At 36.5% G+C, this 18,245-nt stretch overlaps 2 protein-coding genes across 4 annotated transcripts; both read left to right on the top strand.

Moving 5' to 3' along the window:
• Nucleotides 1-4,811: 4,811 nt before the first annotated feature.
• On the top strand, nt 4,812-10,038 carry LOC103966636 (serine carboxypeptidase-like 27). Its single transcript, XM_009379819.3, has 9 exons — nt 4,812-5,877; nt 5,966-6,061; nt 6,235-6,327; nt 6,418-6,503; nt 7,336-7,596; nt 7,857-7,984; nt 8,065-8,160; nt 8,629-8,734; nt 9,477-10,038. The coding sequence occupies exons 1-9, from the start codon at nt 5,517-5,519 to the stop codon at nt 9,615-9,617; spliced, it is 1,368 nt and encodes a 455-aa protein (XP_009378094.2). The 5' UTR covers nt 4,812-5,516; the 3' UTR covers nt 9,618-10,038.
• Nucleotides 10,039-12,556: 2,518 nt separating this feature from the next.
• On the top strand, nt 12,557-15,503 carry LOC103966635 (tetraspanin-6). 3 transcript variants are annotated; one of them, XM_009379818.3, is made up of 3 exons: nt 12,557-13,477; nt 14,093-14,427; nt 15,181-15,503. In XM_009379818.3, the coding sequence occupies exons 1-2, from the start codon at nt 12,986-12,988 to the stop codon at nt 14,411-14,413; spliced, it is 813 nt and encodes a 270-aa protein (XP_009378093.1). In that variant the 5' UTR covers nt 12,557-12,985; the 3' UTR covers nt 14,414-14,427; nt 15,181-15,503. The 3 variants fall into 3 exon arrangements, with proteins under 3 accessions (XP_009378093.1, XP_009378092.1, XP_009378091.1); XM_009379817.3 differs by having other exon boundaries at nt 14,093-14,438; XM_009379816.3 differs by having other exon boundaries at nt 12,559-13,477; nt 14,093-14,409.
• The last annotated feature ends 2,742 nt before the right edge of the window (nt 15,504-18,245 follow it).

The following is an 18,245-nucleotide window of genomic DNA, read 5'->3' as shown; positions in this document are numbered from 1 at the left end:
CTCTACTTAATAAGAATATTGACAGATTGTTCATAGAATGACCAAAATGATTTACGATGGACAAACTCAATGACCATTTATATCGATTTTCATCGTTAAGGATTAAAATAAAGAGTTATGTTAATCTCAAAAACTATTTTGGGTAAAAAAAACTGAGTTAATTTGGTAAGAGTGAGTTTTTTAGGGGAAAAAGAATTCAGAATTGGAGCTCAATCTAAAGTTAATATGCATATAAAAAAGAAGCAAAATTTGCAAACCCATCTCATACAATTGGTTCTAAATTAATTTTTTTTTTTTTTAGTTAATATCGTTTGTATCAAGGAAATGAACCAATTTTTACTTTTTTTTTTTTCTTTTCCTCCGTGCGGTGAAGGTTTGATGTTTTCAAAACATAAGCACCTTGATGTTGAGGGTTATCCACATGCAGATTGAGCCGAATCTGTTATAAACAGATGATCTATCTCATGTTATTTTCCATTTATTGTTATTGTTGTTGTGTTAAACAGATGATTGACAAAGTAAGAATTATAATGTTGTTGTTAAATCAAGTATTGAACCATATCGAGGTATGTCACTCGATATTTGTGAGTGACCATAAACAAGTAATGTGTCGACCAGATTAAATTTTAAGCTCGAAAGGTCCGTACAATTGCTTTTGATAATAAATGTCTACAATCAAATTTAGCATGATCGAACCAAAAAGCTTAACGTTGTTAATGAGTATAAGTTAAAGAAAAATGATAAAGGAACTCTTTTAATGTCACATTCCAATCTCAGTTCTGCCATAGTATGATATTGAGTATGATATTGTCCGCTTTGGATCAGAAAAGCGAAAAATTCCAATTCGCCAATGGTATATGTTTATTATTTGTGTAGATGCTTAAGTTTCCTGGTGATAAATTCAACAATGGAGGAAATATCCGGAATGTTCTCGATGTGGGTTGTGGAGTTGCAAGTTATTAAATTTCTGGTAGACGGGCTGATGACCCACTTCAACAACACCGATACTGTCCCTACTTGGCCACCTGCTCAATCCATTAGGTGTGAGGTTTTTATCACAAAAGATGTGTCTACTCAAATGAAGAGTTGCAACTTTTGACTCTTCATGAATAGTCACATGTTTTCCAAAGATGTATCTCACATTCTATGAATAAGGAAGCCCTCTATAATCACAATAATAACTTAGTCTCATTGAGTCTATATAAGAGAGTTTTCAACACAATCGTGATTCATGGAGCCTTGTGATTTGAAGTACTACTATTATAAGCCTCGACCGTATTTTTTACGTTCTTCTGATCCATTATATCATGTTTATTTAACATCGGTTACTCATGTGCATGCATTATTGTGATATATAATTACATGAATTATTTCTTGGTGATATATAATTACATGAATTATTTCTTGATTTTTTATGTGATTTATTATAGCAAGACGAGAGCTTCCCAGTATGTCACCCATCCTGGAAATGTTATAGCTTAAAATCGCTTAACTTTGGAGTTCCGATGGAACCCGAAGCCAGTGAGTTCCCAAAAAGCCTCATGCTATAAGAGGTGGGCATGTACGTATAAAGCACATCAACTCCTCTCCCTTGGTCGATGTAGGATGTTACACTTAAAATTGGACTCTACACCACTTCACTGTTTAATGTCAATTCTCGTGCTAACATTATAAAATATTATGCTAAAAACATTAGATGACAGAGAGTTTACATAAGATGACGGAGAGTTTAAATTTTGAGAGAGTCTCTTTAGTATTTCTCTAAGTTAAAACCTTAGCATAAGTTATGTTCGTGACAATAGCATTTTTGGAAATCTATTAAGGTTGATTATTTCGATTCAATGAAATGATATCTTGATCCAATTGATAGAAGTGCAATAATGTTAACTCACGTTTAACTATAAAAAATAAATAAATAAATTATTGCTTAAGTTTACGTCGAATTAGATGGAACCTTTAATCAATCATTTGATTAATGCTATTAAAAAAACACTGCGGGATGATGACAGGAAGAACGAAACATAAGGTTACATTGTTGTTTTCACACTCAAATAGTATCACTCTACTATACTAAAAATAAATTAAGATTTCTCTCCTCCAAATTTCATTCTCTTTCACCCGTCTCTTCTTATTTGAAGTCACACTAACATTGTGTGTTGACTTCTTTAAAGAAAAAAATGCAAAACTATGATTGAGAGAAATGCATTATATGAGTATTATATAGGCATGTAAGAAAAATTACATACCTTTGCCATGATTGCTATGATCGGCTTAGGATGTAAGCCACAAAGTAAGACCGCCAATGGCGCCCAAATTGGAAGGGCCCCCCCTCCCTCCCCCTTCCCCTCCCCTCGCCCCTCAACGAGTCCCCCTCCCCTCCCCCCCCTCACCCACCTCCCAAAAATCGGAAGGTCCCCCTTCCCTCCTTCCCAAATGGAAAGGGCTCCCACTTCCCCCCAAAAATTGGAAGGCCCCATCCTTCCCCCAACCAATTTTTTTTGTATCTTAGGTAGAGCACTTACAAATACGAAAAAAAAAAAAAAAAAAAACAAAGATGATAACAATCAATGTACAGGCCCGCCTCTGGAAGGGTTGTACCACCAGTTGGTCCATTTTTTTTCAAAAAACAAAAATTCAACGTATAAGTGGTGAGTGGTAAAGTGTTAGTATTGTGTGCCAAGTGGTCTTGTGTTTGAGTTCTTGTGGAGCACTAATTGGTGTTTTTATCTTTCTTTTGTTTGGTAAACTTCAAATTTTCTTGGAAAAGGTTTGCACAGAGAAATTTGAGTAATCAATGATCATCCAACCAATTAGATAACAATAGCTTTCTTTTTTCTTTTCTTTTTTTTTTCCTTCTATTGCATGATTAGGCGTCAGCCTGGTGGTCGGAAAATAACCTTCTTCGGGTGCGGAGGTGAGAGGAAGACAAAAAGAAAAGACATATTGAAGATAGTGGCCGCAACACATTTGAGTATTACAAAATTTTAGGTAACAAAGGCCTAATTTAGTTTTTGTTATGCAGGTGATTTATAACTCAAGTAGTTAAAAGTATCTTTTACGAAGATCACGTGTTGATTAATTCCGTCTTACTTTAATCCAGTTCTCCATGTAGACATTTGAGTTTGATTATGATATTTCTTATTTCCAGGAGGATTCTCTCCGGATCATTTTTATAAAGATCTTGGCGATGCTCAAATCGTGTAAGTTCATCGTATATTGTGCGGTCAGTTTTCGTCATATACTATTCATATTTAATTTAAAATAAAAGTATTTAAAATGATTTTTAACAGCACGATGTATAATAAACGGACACAGTTTGAGGATCCCTAAGATGCCCACAAAGACAAGAATTCTCTTTGTTTCTTACTTTTCTCACATGGTAGGCCCTTCTACTTCTCTTTCTTTCTCTGTCTAGACTTTGGGGTTTGCTGTTGCTTGAGTATCTACGTAACTTACAGTCTTCATACCACTTTCTGGAGGCTTGCGGTCGGAAACTCTTACCACTTTGCATTGACTTATTCATCCACCATCCCGCCGCCGCAACTGTTGAAACTTGAAACAACACCTAATACTCTCACAAATCCTCCAATCTTATCCCTTCTCCACTCAAAGTCTAAGCCCCACTCTCACAAATCCAGTGTGTTTACGGAATCTTACTTTTGACACCACTTACATATTTTTTTTGAGAAATGAAAGATTAATTAAGAGAGGGAGAAACCCTGAAAACACCCAAGACCTCTAGACTCATACATCAACGGCGGCTTTTTAAGGAACACATCCATCCCAAACATATAACTTATTACAACTATACCCAATAGAAGTGATGGCATCCTTCACAAATAATAGAGTCAAACGAAGAAGCAAGCCATTTGTTGTCTTCCACAATAGCACGAATACGCCAAGGGATGGTGCACTTCCGTAGTAATAGTTTAATGACAATCTTCGAGTCTCCATCGATCAAAATCTCTATGAGACCCCGAGTCTTAGCGAGTATTAAGGCATCCCGAGCTGCTAATACAAAACCAACCACATGAACTATGAGTTTTGGATGTCTAACATTTTTTTAAGCATACAGCTCCAATATATTTAAAAAAAACATGGATGAGAATTTCAGCTAACCAGCGTCTTCGGAACACAAATATTTCATATGTCATTCCAAATATAGGAACACTTAAAAATACTTTCCTCAAATCTAAAAATATTGATGTACTCAAAAAAAAAAAAAAAAAAACTTTCCTCCACTCGGATAACAACATTTGGCTATCTATTTTTATACATTGAAATATTTTTTAGTGTCAAAATATTGATGTACAAAAAAAAAAAAAAAAAAAAACTTTCCTCCACTCGGATAATAACATTTGGCTATCTATTTTTACCAACAGGATCCTCTTCGGATTCTTTTAGTAAGGATCTTAAATATCCGTGAATTGTGTACTTTTATCGTACATCGTGCGATCAGTTTTTTATCAGGTACTCTTGAGTTTAATTTTAAATAAAATATTTAAAATAACTTTTAAGCGCACGATGTACGATGAATATACTTGATTCGTAAATCTCTAGAATTCTCGCAAAGAGAATTCGACAAGAATCCGGATTCCTATTTTTATGCATTGAAAATTTTCTCCAAGCTGACAGCCCAAGGGCCCATTATTCGTAAGGGTAATGAATAACTGACTGACAAAAAACGTCAAGCGATACCGCCAAAGCGCACGCCTCACTTTGATTCCTTCATTCGCTGGACAGAGTATTCCATGGGGTCAACACCATGCTACAGGACACACCAGCAGCTCACAGATATTTACTGCCACCCGCACTCTACTCTACTATTCCGGCTTATCTATTTATTTATCTGTTTGCGAACTTATTTCACCATTGCTATCACTCGTACTTAAGGATATTAATCACACTCATACCCACCACCGCCTTCCTTATCAGGCTTAAATTAATACACTTCGAAAAGCTCTTGTGCTTTTTGGGTCTAGATTCCGCTTTTTAGATGTTACCTGCAGACTAGAACAAGATTCAGAGCAAACCCCATGTGCCCACACCACCTGTTTGGTCAAAATGTCTAAGTGAAGCAAACGCATGGGAAAGAAAGAGAGAGAGAGAGAGAGAGAAGAAATTCCAAAGTTTGAATTTTTAAACCCATAAAATAATTGCATGGCTTGCAGAGCTTCAACAGACATCATTACAGCTAATCACGATCATTGGCATTGGCGATCTGCTTGAGAGCTCCCCAAGTCTCTATAAATACCAAACACTCTATGTCTCTCTCAGTCTTGTAGTTGTTGTTTTTAAGTCTTTTAGGTGATTCTTTGCAGACCCAGATAAACATTGGGATCTGGGTTTATTGTTTAGTGTGCTGTGGGCAAATTCCCTGGAAACCCATAAGTGTTTTGGGATTTGTGCTTCTGGGTTTCATTTGCATCTCTTGACTTTGATCTATTCTGTCTGCTTATAGTGATTGAATTTATGCTTTGTTTGCTTGTATTTGTCTTTGCTTAATTGATTAAATCATGGGTGGTCACTCTCCATTTGCATTTCTCTGCATTTTGCTTCTTTTCTTGGGAGGTTGTTTTGCTTCTAATCAAGATCAAGTGAGGGATAGAATCACACAGTTGCCAGGACAGCCAAGTGTGGGGTTTGCTCAGTACTCCGGTTATGTGACTGTCAATAGGAAAGCCGGTAGGGCATTGTTTTACTGGTTGACTGAATCACCGGAAAATCGCCAACCCGAGTCTAGACCTCTAGTGTTGTGGCTCAATGGTGGCCCTGGTTGCTCTTCTGTTGCTTATGGAGCAGCTGAAGAGATTGGACCTTTTCATATTAGACCTGATGGAAAGACCCTTTACTTGAATCCCTATGCTTGGAACAATTGTATGTATAGATGCATATTCTCTACATTAACTACAAAGTTGTCATTTTTTGTTTGGTTTGTTCTAATTGATTTACAAATATATGGCAGTGGCAAATTTGCTATTCCTTGAATCTCCAGCTGGTGTCGGTTTTTCATATACGAATACAAGCTCAGATTTGTATACAGCCGGAGACCAGAGAACAGGTTGTTGCTCACTTTAGTTTTGTTTTGTAACGTTATTGGATCTATAGTTTCTAAATCGGGAAGGCTAGAATTTGGAAAATTCTTGAGTGTGTGAATCATGTTTCTCTGTTTGTAAATCAATTCATTTGAACATTTCTGAATCTTCTTGGTATTTGGTTGTCTTATATCTATAGCCCAAGATGCATATGCATTTCTAGTCAATTGGTTTGAAAGGTTTCCACAGTACAAGCACAGAGATTTCTACATTGCTGGAGAAAGTTATGCAGGTGCTTATAATTCATTTTTGCTCGATTTCTACGTGTACTTGATATGATGATGATGATGATGATGAGTTTGTTTTAAAATTTCATTTTCAGGTCATTATGTTCCTCAGTTGTCTCAAATCATTTATGAGAGAAATAAGGGAAAGCAGAACCCAATTATTAATTTCAAGGGATTCATGGTAAGAAAGCAGGATTCTTTTGAATTGCAATTCTGTGCATATATATTCTGCCTCTTTCCTAAATTAGAGGGTGCTTGGTACAACCAACGTAAATGCTTTGACATGTTATTTGAAGAATACTAATAAAAAGATACTCTTTACCTTTTTCACAATCGAAATAGTACTTGATTTATTATTTTACTACTTTTGTAAACATTTAAAGTTACGTGTTGATCACCCTATCAATTTAAGCAACTTATGACATAAACTTTAAACTACAGCTTAATTTTATTTCTGTTTGTTTTTAATTTTTGTTCTATTTTATTATGAAAACTTAAGAAACTATTCTTCTGCCCCTATATTTTATTTAATTTTATTCACTAGTACAATACCCCTATTTAAGAGAACTTACAGAATCTGAAATGTGAGTTAAAGCAAGTCTAGTGGAAAGGCAAGGGCTAGGTGCTAGCGGCTTTATTTGGCCTCTCAAAATGCCATTATTCATGAAATCTAGCCCTCTCACAATTTTGTTGTTCTAATGGTGTGAGAGGCGAGGGGCTAAAAAGTGTTAGGTGGCTAGTTTTCATTGGCTACTCAATTTCTTCCCAAGTTGACCATTCAAGAGCCTTGGGCAAGAGCCGCGGCTAAATTGGTCCCTTGAAGAGCCCTGGGCTATTTTAACCTATTCTATGTCCGCTTAGAAATTGATTTTTTTATTTTTTTCATTTGGGGCTAAATAACAACTTTGCCCAGGCTAGTTTGCATGCATTAGATATGCTTAGTGCCCAATTTTATGATAACTAACCTATTTACATGTGTGTATATATCTTCTTGATTTATTTCTTCTTGCCAGGTGGGAAATGCCGTGACTGATGATTACCATGATTTTATTGGCACGTTTGAATACTGGTGGAGCCATGGTTTAATTTCCGATTCTACCTATCGGGTGCTACGTGTAACCTGTGACCTTGGATCCTCTCAGCATCCATCAGTGGAATGCATGAGGGCGCTTAAAATAGCAGAAACGGAGCAGGGAAATATCGATCCATACAGTATTTATACTCGTCCTTGCAATAGTACTGCATCCTTAAAGCGCAATTTGAGGGGTCGCTATGTAAGTTCTGATTTAAAAATTCTCTCCCTTACTGTCGATTTTTCCCGACAGTCACCATTTTCTACTTACTTGAAGATGAAAGTTCTGATTCTGAATTTTGTCATTGATGGCAAAAGTAGTTAAAATTTGGTTGCTTATGTTTCATTACCACATTAGCATCATCAATATGCTCCTCTTAGTCTTAGAATTTTCTCAATTGCCTCTTTTCCTTTAAATCATTCAGAAGATCTGTTTGTTAATCTTACTCTGTATAAACTCAGCCATGGATGTCCAGAGCATATGATCCCTGCACTGAGAGGTATTCTGAAGTGTATTTCAACCGTCCAGACGTTCAAAAGGCACTCCATGCCAATGTAACTAGAGTTTCTTACCCATGGAAAACATGCAGGTACGTATTTTCTTCTCAATATTCAGCAGTTTTCTCACAATTTTTTTAATAGCAAATCTTACATTAAGTGCTTTCCACAGTGATATTGTTGGAAACTACTGGGCCGATTCTCCATTGTCCATTCTTCCTATTTACAGGGAGCTCATAGCAGCTGGTCTTAGGATATGGGTATTCAGGTAATCCGGCCACTTTACCAACTCCTGATCCCCAGTTCCCTGAATTTATATGATTCAAGGGACTAGTTTTGTTGCATGTTTGGAAACTTGATGGTAACTTGTACAATTTACTTTGCTCACTGAAAATCAGTTTTCCCAGAAGCACATTTCCTTTAAATTTATAGGCTGGAATAAACAAATATAATGATTTGCTGAATCAAAATTCCGGTACTTCTCATGTTTATCTACAAAAGGAACCTGACGGTCACTGTTATTATGCTTGCTGTTGTCGCAGGGTTTAAAGTTTAAAGAGGCTAGCTATTAGTATTATTTTAGTTTTTTTTCGGGTTTGTGTTTTATGCTTGCTAATGGTTAAATTTGCAACGTGTATTCTGCGTAGAATCCCAGATTTCCTCCATCATTTCTTCTTTTCTCGGTTTTACTGTGCATCCTGTAGCTGACATGGCTATTAATGAACTCTTTGTCCAGTGGAGACACTGATTCGGTGGTTCCTGTGACTGCAACTCGTTACTCCATAGATGCTCTGAAGCTACCAACCATTACCAACTGGTACCCATGGAACAACAACGGAAAGGTTAGTGCTATCGACGAAGTGTTGTTTAGAATAGAACCTGAAACTTAAATTGCAATTTCATGTTTTTTATTTTAGTTTCAACCAATAGACTTGATAGCCTTTTACATGCGATATCTTTCGTTGATTGGATATATCCTTTTCCTACCATATATCTTAATAATTCTGCAGTATATTTATGTAATCCATACGACATAGCATTGGTACAAAACATGGAAGTTGGTGTGGTAATCACCGTAAATAGTCATCAACTATCTTCTCTAATGTGTTAAGATGATAGTTTTGAGGTGTTCACTTATGTGGTACCAGTTATCTGTGGCACTGCACAAACATTGCAATCTTCTGTTGTTACTTGTTTGGCACTGGGAATTTGTTGGATGAGTTCCCAAATGTATGAACCCTAGGATCTGCTGGATATGCACTTTCATGTTAAATACATGGTGTTGGCTTGATGGTTTACCATGTCCTCCTACTTCGGGGAACTGAGATTAGCTTTCTCTGCATGGGTCAATAGCATCTATATATCCCTAAGCGGGTTTTGGGTGTTCAGTTTTCTGGCCCCCTCTGTACTTTTTGTGTTAATGAAATTATCAAACGCATGGTGTTGGCTTCTACTGTTACACAAGGATCGGTAAATTAGCATGTTAACCTTGAAAATTTGGTAATCTTCGGTTGGTCACTGATTTTGTATTGGGAAACCTAATATTTCATCTTCTCAAAAGCTCTCGTTCTCTTGCTTATATAGGTTGGTGGCTGGAGCCAAGTATATAAGGGGCTGACATTTGTCACTGTGACCGGAGCAGGGCACGAGGTTCCCCTCCACCGACCCCGCCTAGCTGTCATCCTTTTCCGATCATTCTTGGCGAGCAAGGCAATGCCAAGTTAGATCCATTCAATCTTACTCACATATTCTTCATGAATAAGCACACAAACATCTGGAATTGCAGCAATTGTTCATACACAGGGACCTAGAAAACACAAAATAAGAGAAGCATTCCTCTCGAGTGCCCCTCCATTCTTGCCGCGAGCAGCGCCATTTTATAGCTCGTTTATCGAGAAGTACGAACAGTTAACGAGTAAACATTGGAGTTGTTCTATACATAAATATATGGATTAAGCAATGCACAGTGTTAAAGGCGGGGTAGATGCTTGATTTCTTGGGATCCAAGAAATAGTGGATTATAATTTGGATGGATGAGTTAAATCCGCTGTGGTCATGTTATACAAGTCAAAAGAGAAAAAGTCAACACTTGTATTCGTCTCTCAAAACTTGGGATTTGTTTAATACAATGAAGATCTCATGAACATGTTATGGCAGCCTGTTTGGCCCCTCGGAAAATTAAGTTTACTTTGGACTATGGACCTACCAAATCATTTCACAATGACAGAGATCCTCTCCGAATCTCTTCCATCAAAGCTCATGGATCAAATGATCCCGGCCTTTAAAATTTGATTAAATGGCTAAAAACAAAGACTACGTTTAAAAGTTATAATAATTTTAGCATTTGGATCAAATTTTAACGACCTAGATCACTTGATCCGTGCAATTTGGTGGAAGAGATCCAGAGAGGATCTCTTTCCATTTCACAATATATATGCATTCCAAATTTTCAATAAAATCTTAGATTGAAAATCAGAGCATGATTCTTTTAATTGCCAAGTGAGGTGGGTGAGAAGCTAAAAGTTATATGAGAAAATCATCTCCAAGTTAATGCAGCAGAAATTAATACAGTTGTATACTATTTAGTTAGTGATATATAAAATCTTATTGGGGACATATATGTGGCACTACTATTTTTACACACAAAAAATGTGGGGTTTCTTCTTCATGTATTTTTACGATAGGCGTTTATATTTTGGGTCTTCTCGTAAAGATTATGTCTGCCAAAAGTAGTTTAAAACCATATGAATGTTGGATTAAGAGTTTAGGGTTTATTTGTAGAATGTTATTCATCTATTTCTTTCATTATAAATAAATGTCTTAATTGTTTTAAATTTGTCTAATTTTTGCAAGTATAATCTATTAATGATGTTCTAAAAGATAAAACTGTTTGGACCGTTATAATATATTACGAAATTGACCTAAAAAAAAAAAGTGTATAAACTATGGTGTGAAAAATAGTAATGCCACATAAAGTTCGTACGGATCATGGGTGGGCCAGCCAGGAAATGGCTCTCTCCAAGAATCGGGTTATATAACTATGGCTCATTACCAATGGCTAGATAACTGGAGCCCACATCAAGGCCTTGTGTTTTTGTGACTCAAGGTGGGCCTCTGTGCTCCCCTAAGGCTTTGTGGTGAGATCAACTTGTATGACTTGAGTATATAGTTACAGTTACGTTTCATGTCAATAATACAAGGAAATTTGGACAAAAAACTAACATATGTTCCTGTATTAATGACATGGAACGGCATACTACTAGATAAAGGGAAAACGTAAAGACTACCATTTAAGTAGTTCAAGCAAGATTTACCGTAGCAATGTACCCGTATCATATAAAACATCCTCGGGGATCCAGGGAGGTCAGGCGGTGTTATGTACATTTGTGGTTAATGGTCGTGATACAAGTTCATGATGGAGAAAAAAAAATTGTTTCTCTTTCCATATAGGTTTGGTTGGTGGGTGCAAAATGGAAGAGAAATCAACAAAGAATACAATTATTGTTTCATATGGATGTGACTTTGATCTAGAAAATCTATACATGTACGTAAAACCATATCTTTAAAGTGTACAGAGTTAAAATGTTTGGTGGTGCTACATGCATTATAAAACATCATTATTGCAGGCGATGAATTCCGCTAGTGGCATCCTATTCAATCTGTTGTGTTCTGAATTTAAACACTTTATTCTTTACTTATTGTCGCTTATAATTATAATATGACTTGTAATAAAAAATATCGTTATTATAATTCTATTCATGACGTACTTGAGGATTAGAAACTTCATGCCAAAGTGGATCACCATTATTATATCATTGAAGTGCCAAATTAATTAAAGATTATTAGAAACTTTAGGGGGTGTAGTTAAATTAAGATTTTAAAGGATTTTAAAAGTGATACATTTGATAGGATTTAAGAGGATTAAAGACTCCTACAAAATTTATATGGATTTTTAAAGAATTTTAATGGATTATGGTGGATTATGGTGGAAGGATTTGAAATCCTAGGGGGTGAGGTTGAATTCTTTTTAGTATTGGTTATATATACTTTTGTCTCTCAAATCCCACAAATTCCACAACTTATTGAAATCCTCTAAAATCTTAATTTTTTGAAGAAGCTTAGATTTGGATGGATTTTAAAATCCTTTAAAATATTTTAATTGACTACACCTAGATTTTAAAGGATTCTAAAATCCTTTAATTGACTACACCTAGATTTGAATGGATTCTAAAATCCTTTAAACTCTTTTAATTGACTACACTAAGATTTTAAAGTCTTTTAAAATCCTCTCAAATCATAGTTTGACTACACCCCTTAGTTAATTGGGAAACTTTTCCATTAAGAAAACTGGTGTCAATTGGAGCTGCAATGCCCATCCTTTCTATTCTAATTAATTAATATATATTCTGATATTTCCATTCCTTGGTGCCAAAGTCATGTCCTAATCCTGCTTGAGATCAATGTGATCGATCATTCTTTTTAAAAGAAGCTTAAAATGGGTCCATCCATGCACCACACAAAAGCAAAAGCAACTCACTCCTTTCCTGCACAACATTCTGTAATTACCCAAATGCATGTCGAGCTATTATATATTCCTTTCTTGCCTTAGGACAATGTATAATGAACTGATTCCTCCTCGACTCTTCAGCTATGAGTTTCTCAGAAGCCTATCATAGGAGAGCAATTTCAATAACACGGGTATATCGTACTGTGATGTCATATGTCAATAATGATTGTATAAATTCTCTAAGCACTGATGTTATTCATTAACACGTGACAGAATAACAGTGTGCCCATGTTAGACCGAACAGTAGAAGGACACTTTAGTCAATGACTAATCAAGTATCAATAATTTAGTTATATAATGTACACTACTTGAATTAAAGTTTATGAATACATAAATATTTATGGAAAGCAAGAGCAATTGGGATAAGCATTTTGAATTCTTGAAGCTTTTTTCTGCACCAAACACAAAGTAAAGCAATGCCATTTCCACCCATTTAAAGTGAAAGAAACTAAGACTAAGAGTACTACTACACAAACACACGAGAAGAACACACAAAAAGATTGTGAAGAGAGAGAGAGAGAGAGAGATGTACAGGCTCAGTAACACAGTGATAGGGTTCTTGAACCTCGTCACTCTCTTAGCATCAATTCCGATAATCGCTGCAGGTCTATGGATGTCAAGGAGCAGCACCACATGTGAAACTTTCCTCCAAACTCCACTTTTGGTGGTAGGTTTTGTGGTGCTCGTGGTATCCCTAGCTGGGTTCATTGGTGCCTGCTTCCATGTGGTATGGGCACTCTGGGTGTACTTGGCGGTGATGCTGCTGCTGATTGCAACCCTAATCGGTTTGACAGTGTTTGGGTTTGCGGTTACAAGCAAAGGTGCTGGAGTGGAGGTGCCTGGTAGGGTTTATAAGGAATACCACCTTGAGGATTACTCACCATGGTTGAGGAATAGGATTAAGGATCCTAATTATTGGAGTAAGATTAGGAGTTGCATCATGGGGTCTAAAACTTGTGCTAAGATTGTTGCTTGGACACCTACCGATTATCTTCAAAGGGACATGTCTCCAATACAGGTAATATAAGTACGTACGTACATACATACATACATACATACATACATATACATACACATATATATATATGTATGTATTTGTTTAAATAGTAATCTACAATTGCTAGCTATTTAAATTCTTTGTTCTTGTATGTGTGGGATTGTGTTTTTCCATACCCTCCTATTTATAATTAACATCAATTGCAAGATTGTTTTCTTCAAATTTGGTTCATGTTTTATTATTTATTTATTTGTTTCACAATAGCAATAAAATTGTTAATGCTTGTTTCCTTTATTCATAGTAATAGTTTATTTATATTCAAAATTAATTAGTGACACTGATTTAGGTAGGATTTATGGTTGAAGAATAATTAGATATATAAAAATATGAAATCATATAGTTTTTTTTTTTTTTTGGTATAAAGATTTGAAGTTAATGAAATATGTTTCTCATGTTTAAGATAGGTTTTCTTAGAAAAAGAATGAAAAAGTATAGAATTAGCTTTCTTTTTGATGATAGAAAAGTTTCGAAAGTAAAGACTTAGCTCTTTCGATCTAAAGCTTGTAGTAGTTAAATAGTTTTGGGTCTTTTTACAGCTTGTAGTATTTAAATTATATTTTTGGTGCATCTGTGCAGTCTGGTTGTTGCAAGCCTCCAACTTCATGTAATTACGAAATGGCAACCACAGTGACTCAAGACCAAGATTGCTACCGTTGGAACAATGCGCCCAATTTGTTATGTTATGAGTGTGATTCATGCAAAGCTGGAGTTCTTGAAGATATCAAGAGGGACTGGCACAAGATCTCTGTCCTCACCATTGTCGTGGTGGTTGTTCTCATTGGAGTATATTCAATTGGTTGCTGTGCTTTCCGCAACGCAGAACGAGCTGAAACGGATTATCCATATGGTCATAACAGGATGAGTAAAATCCGCCCCCGATGGGACTACCATTGGTGAGTTTAGTCCCATTGGTGAGTTTATAGTTAAGTGAACATAATTTATGTGCTTTGCCTGAATTTGAATTAGTGATGATGCTAATTTTGTTTGAGCATGCGATTTAAATTAATTTAGGAAACTAAATATTGGCAAGAAATCATAATCCTTGAGTTAATAATACTCTACCACCAAACTCATACAATTGGGCATTTCTTTATGCTTTTGAAGATTACAAATATTAATGTGAAAATTATGCAAAAATCAAAATTTTCCAAAAGGAACTTTAGTTGCTAATAAAAACAAAAAAATAACCGTAAAAAAGATGTGAAATCCTGAAACATGGTAAGAGGTTTTTTTTTTTTTTTTTTTTTTGTTTTTTTTGTTTTTTGTTTTTGGTAACTGAAACATGGTAAGAGTTTGGTAAGTGTTTGCAAAATTAAAAGGGATTCTCTTCGGATTCACGATGGAAGAGGATTCTCTCCAGATCCCTTCTAGCTTTAAATATGCAGACCCACTTAAGGCTTTCAGATTTGGATTCTCTCCTAGGCTAATGGAGAGGATCTTCATGACCAATCATCGTGGGTCGTTGGATTTTTAGCCAACGGCTACAAACAAGGGTCCATTTAAAATTATAATGATTGTAGCCGTTGGATAAAAATCCAACGGTCCATAATAATTGGTCAGGAGGATCATCTCTATTAGCTCAGGAGAGGATCCAAATCCTACCTCTTTTTCGATCTAACTTGCTAAGCAATGCTTTTTGGTAATTTACTTATTTTCTTTTGCAGGTGGAGAAACTGGCATCACAGAAGAGAGCAGCTTTATTAGTTGAAAGAAACTCTTATCTTCTACTGGTTATTGTAAATCTTATTGTTAGGTGTGCTTAAAGATGGGACAATTCAGTGGTTTTTCCAGTGCATTCGAAATTGGAGAGCTCTGATCAAATTTTCTTTTGTTTTTGTACAGACTTTTTTAATTTAGTTTTTTTTTTGTTTTTGTTTTTTTTTTTGTTGTAAAAAGATGGATTTTACTTTTTTCTTATCTCTGCCTTTCTTTCCCTACTTTATTTTGTAAAATATCATGCCATTGCTAATGTATATCATTTCCTTTATTTTCCTTCCTCACTGCCGTTTGATGGTGGTGTAGTATTTTTATATTATACAGAAACATAAAACTACTAAGTTTTCAAATAAAAAAAAAAAAAAACCAAAAAACTACTAAAGCGGGTTGAGGTATATGCAACGGACAACTTGCTTATTGAGCATAAGCTCAATGTTGGAGCGACAAGTTTGCAAAAGAATATAGAAGAAACTAGGAACATGGGTTCGGTCTAGGTAACCGATTGTTTCCAGGGTTGAAATGATGAAAAATAAAACCTAAAGCCCGAGAGTTAAGCTCTAAAATCTATGCAGGAAGTGAATGCTAATTGGCCGAACAAAAGGAAAAATATCAAAACTTTGACGATTAAGATGAAAAACTAGACATTAACGTCCAAATAAGATAACATCCATATAAATTATATTGGACAAGAATTCCCAAATAGATAGCTTCTCAATTGTTAACTCAACCATGGAATTTTTATATTTTCATGCAATAACATATGTGATAGGTTTGCTGATAAGTATGAACCATTAGGAGGTGGTGGTCCATAGGAGTGGGCATAAAAACCGCTAAACCGGAAAATCGCATCAAACCTTGACAAAAAAAAAAAAACGTAAAAAATTGCGTTGACCAAAAAAGTCAAAACCGGAACAAAAATCGAATCGAACCATTTCAAACGGTTCTAGTACCGGTTTGGAAATATTAAGAATCGGAGGAACCGGCGTTTTTAATATAAATTATTGTTTTATTATCATTTTTATATAAATAAGACATTTTTCCAAGAAGACCATGTGCATAAGCCCAATATTTTTCTTCACTTCTCTTCCCATCCTTAGTTGTTTTATCACTTTTCTCCCATTACATTATTTTTCTCCATTCTTTTCTAGTATATTATGCATTATGTACATTTTAGTTTTAGTTTAAGATCTACACTTTGGTCTTGATATGAGTCTTTCTATCTTTTGATTTATATTTATATGCACATTTTCTATCATCTGGTCACAAATCTTGTAGATCTAGTAGTGGAAACTCTAAAAAATTAGAAAAAACATATATATAATTTTGGTTAGAACTGTAAACCGGCATGAACCAAATTGGAACCGTCATGAACAGAACCACACGGTTTTAGTAATAAATTTAAGTGGAACTGCACCGAACCGAACCGTTGAAATTTTTCGATTTCGGTTTCATTTTGAGGGTGGAACCGGGCCGAACTGGATCGTGATCACCTCTAGTGGTCCATGCCATGCATTACTGTTAGACAAATAAGGAATATGGTTAGAGTCCTTGTGTAATTGTATATAATATTATTCACTAGCCGTCCTACAACCGTCAAGCCGTCCTACAGCCGTCCTACCTTGTCCTACCTACACACTAGCCGTCCTACAGCCGTCAAGTTGTCCTACAGCGGTCCTACCTTGTCCTACCTACACACTTGTATCATGTATATATATCCTTGTAATCTTGTAGAGGAAGATAATGAGAAAAAAAGCATTCTTTTCCATTTTTTTCCACATTCACGTATCAATAACAAATATATTTTTTAGTCTACATACCTTTTTCTACATGGTATACAGAGCAGGTTTATAACCCTAGCCCTAATTTTTTTTCGGCAGCTTTCTCTACCGTTCCCATGGCTGACTCTTCTTCTTCTGATGGTGTTTTTTCCCTTCATCATTCCGACCACCCGAATCTTGTCCTTGTATCCAAGAAGTTGAATGGTGATAACTACACATCCTGGGCCCGTGGCATGCAGCTTTCCTTGAGTGCCAAGAATAAACTTGGTTTCATCACTGGCGATATCCAAGAACCTTCTTCCTCCGACGACCCTGATGCTCACGCGGCTTGGCGTCGTTGCAATGACATGATTCTCTCTTGGCTTCTGCATTCCTTGGAACCTGACCTTCAAGAATCTGTGCTTTTTTCCACCTCTGTCCAAGCTGTATAGGATGATCTTCGCGAACGCTTCTCTCAGAGTAATGCTCCACGCATCTTCCAACTCAACCGGAAACTTGCTACAATTTCTCAAGGTTCTTCTTCTATCTCCGCCTATTTTACTCGTCTGAAAGCTCTCTGGGATGAGCTTGCTTCTTATAATGATGGCTGCACGTGCTCTTGCAACGCCAAGCATGACCGTCAACAACTCATGCAATTTTTAATGGGCCTCAACGAATCCTTTGCTGCTGTTCGTGACCAGATTCTTTTAATGAATCCCCTCCCCACTGTTCGTCAGGCTTGTTCCTCGGTGTCTCAAGCTGAAAAACAACGCTCCCTGGGTGTCCTCCGCTCTGTCGATCAACCTGCTGCCATGGCTGTTCGTGGCCCGTCCCGTCCCCACTGCTTCCAGTTCTTCCCGCAGCCATGCACATTCCAGTCCTCCCCGGCAGCCACGGTTTTCTACTTCCCGGCCCCATAATTTCACCCAGGCCCATCACTTGCAAGGCACCCAGGCCCCCGCCTCCTTTTCTACTCCAGCGACCCACCAAGTGCACGGGGCCCAGCCCACTTTGCATGACTTGCAGCTTGCCATGCCTGACCTCTCTGCCGAGCAGCACTCCCGTGTTCTAGCCGCTCTACGTGACACCACCACCCCTCCTCAGGCCAATGCCGTGCTCACTACTGATTTTGCCCAAGGTTTGTTACCTGTCACCTCTCGTCATGGTCAATGAATTCTTGACAGTGGTGCTACGGATCATATTACTTCTTCCGCCTCATGTTTGGTTAATCGTTCTCCTTCACATTTGCCGCCTGT

The sequence above is a fragment of a genome, unplaced genomic scaffold (assembly GCF_019419815.1).
Source record: "Pyrus x bretschneideri cultivar Hongxiangsu unplaced genomic scaffold, Pyrus_bretschneideri_v1 Contig32, whole genome shotgun sequence".
Lineage (NCBI taxonomy): Eukaryota > Viridiplantae > Streptophyta > Magnoliopsida > Rosales > Rosaceae > Pyrus > Pyrus x bretschneideri.
The sequence above is the reverse complement of the archived record's forward strand: the minus strand, read 5'-3'. Positions and strand labels throughout refer to the sequence as shown.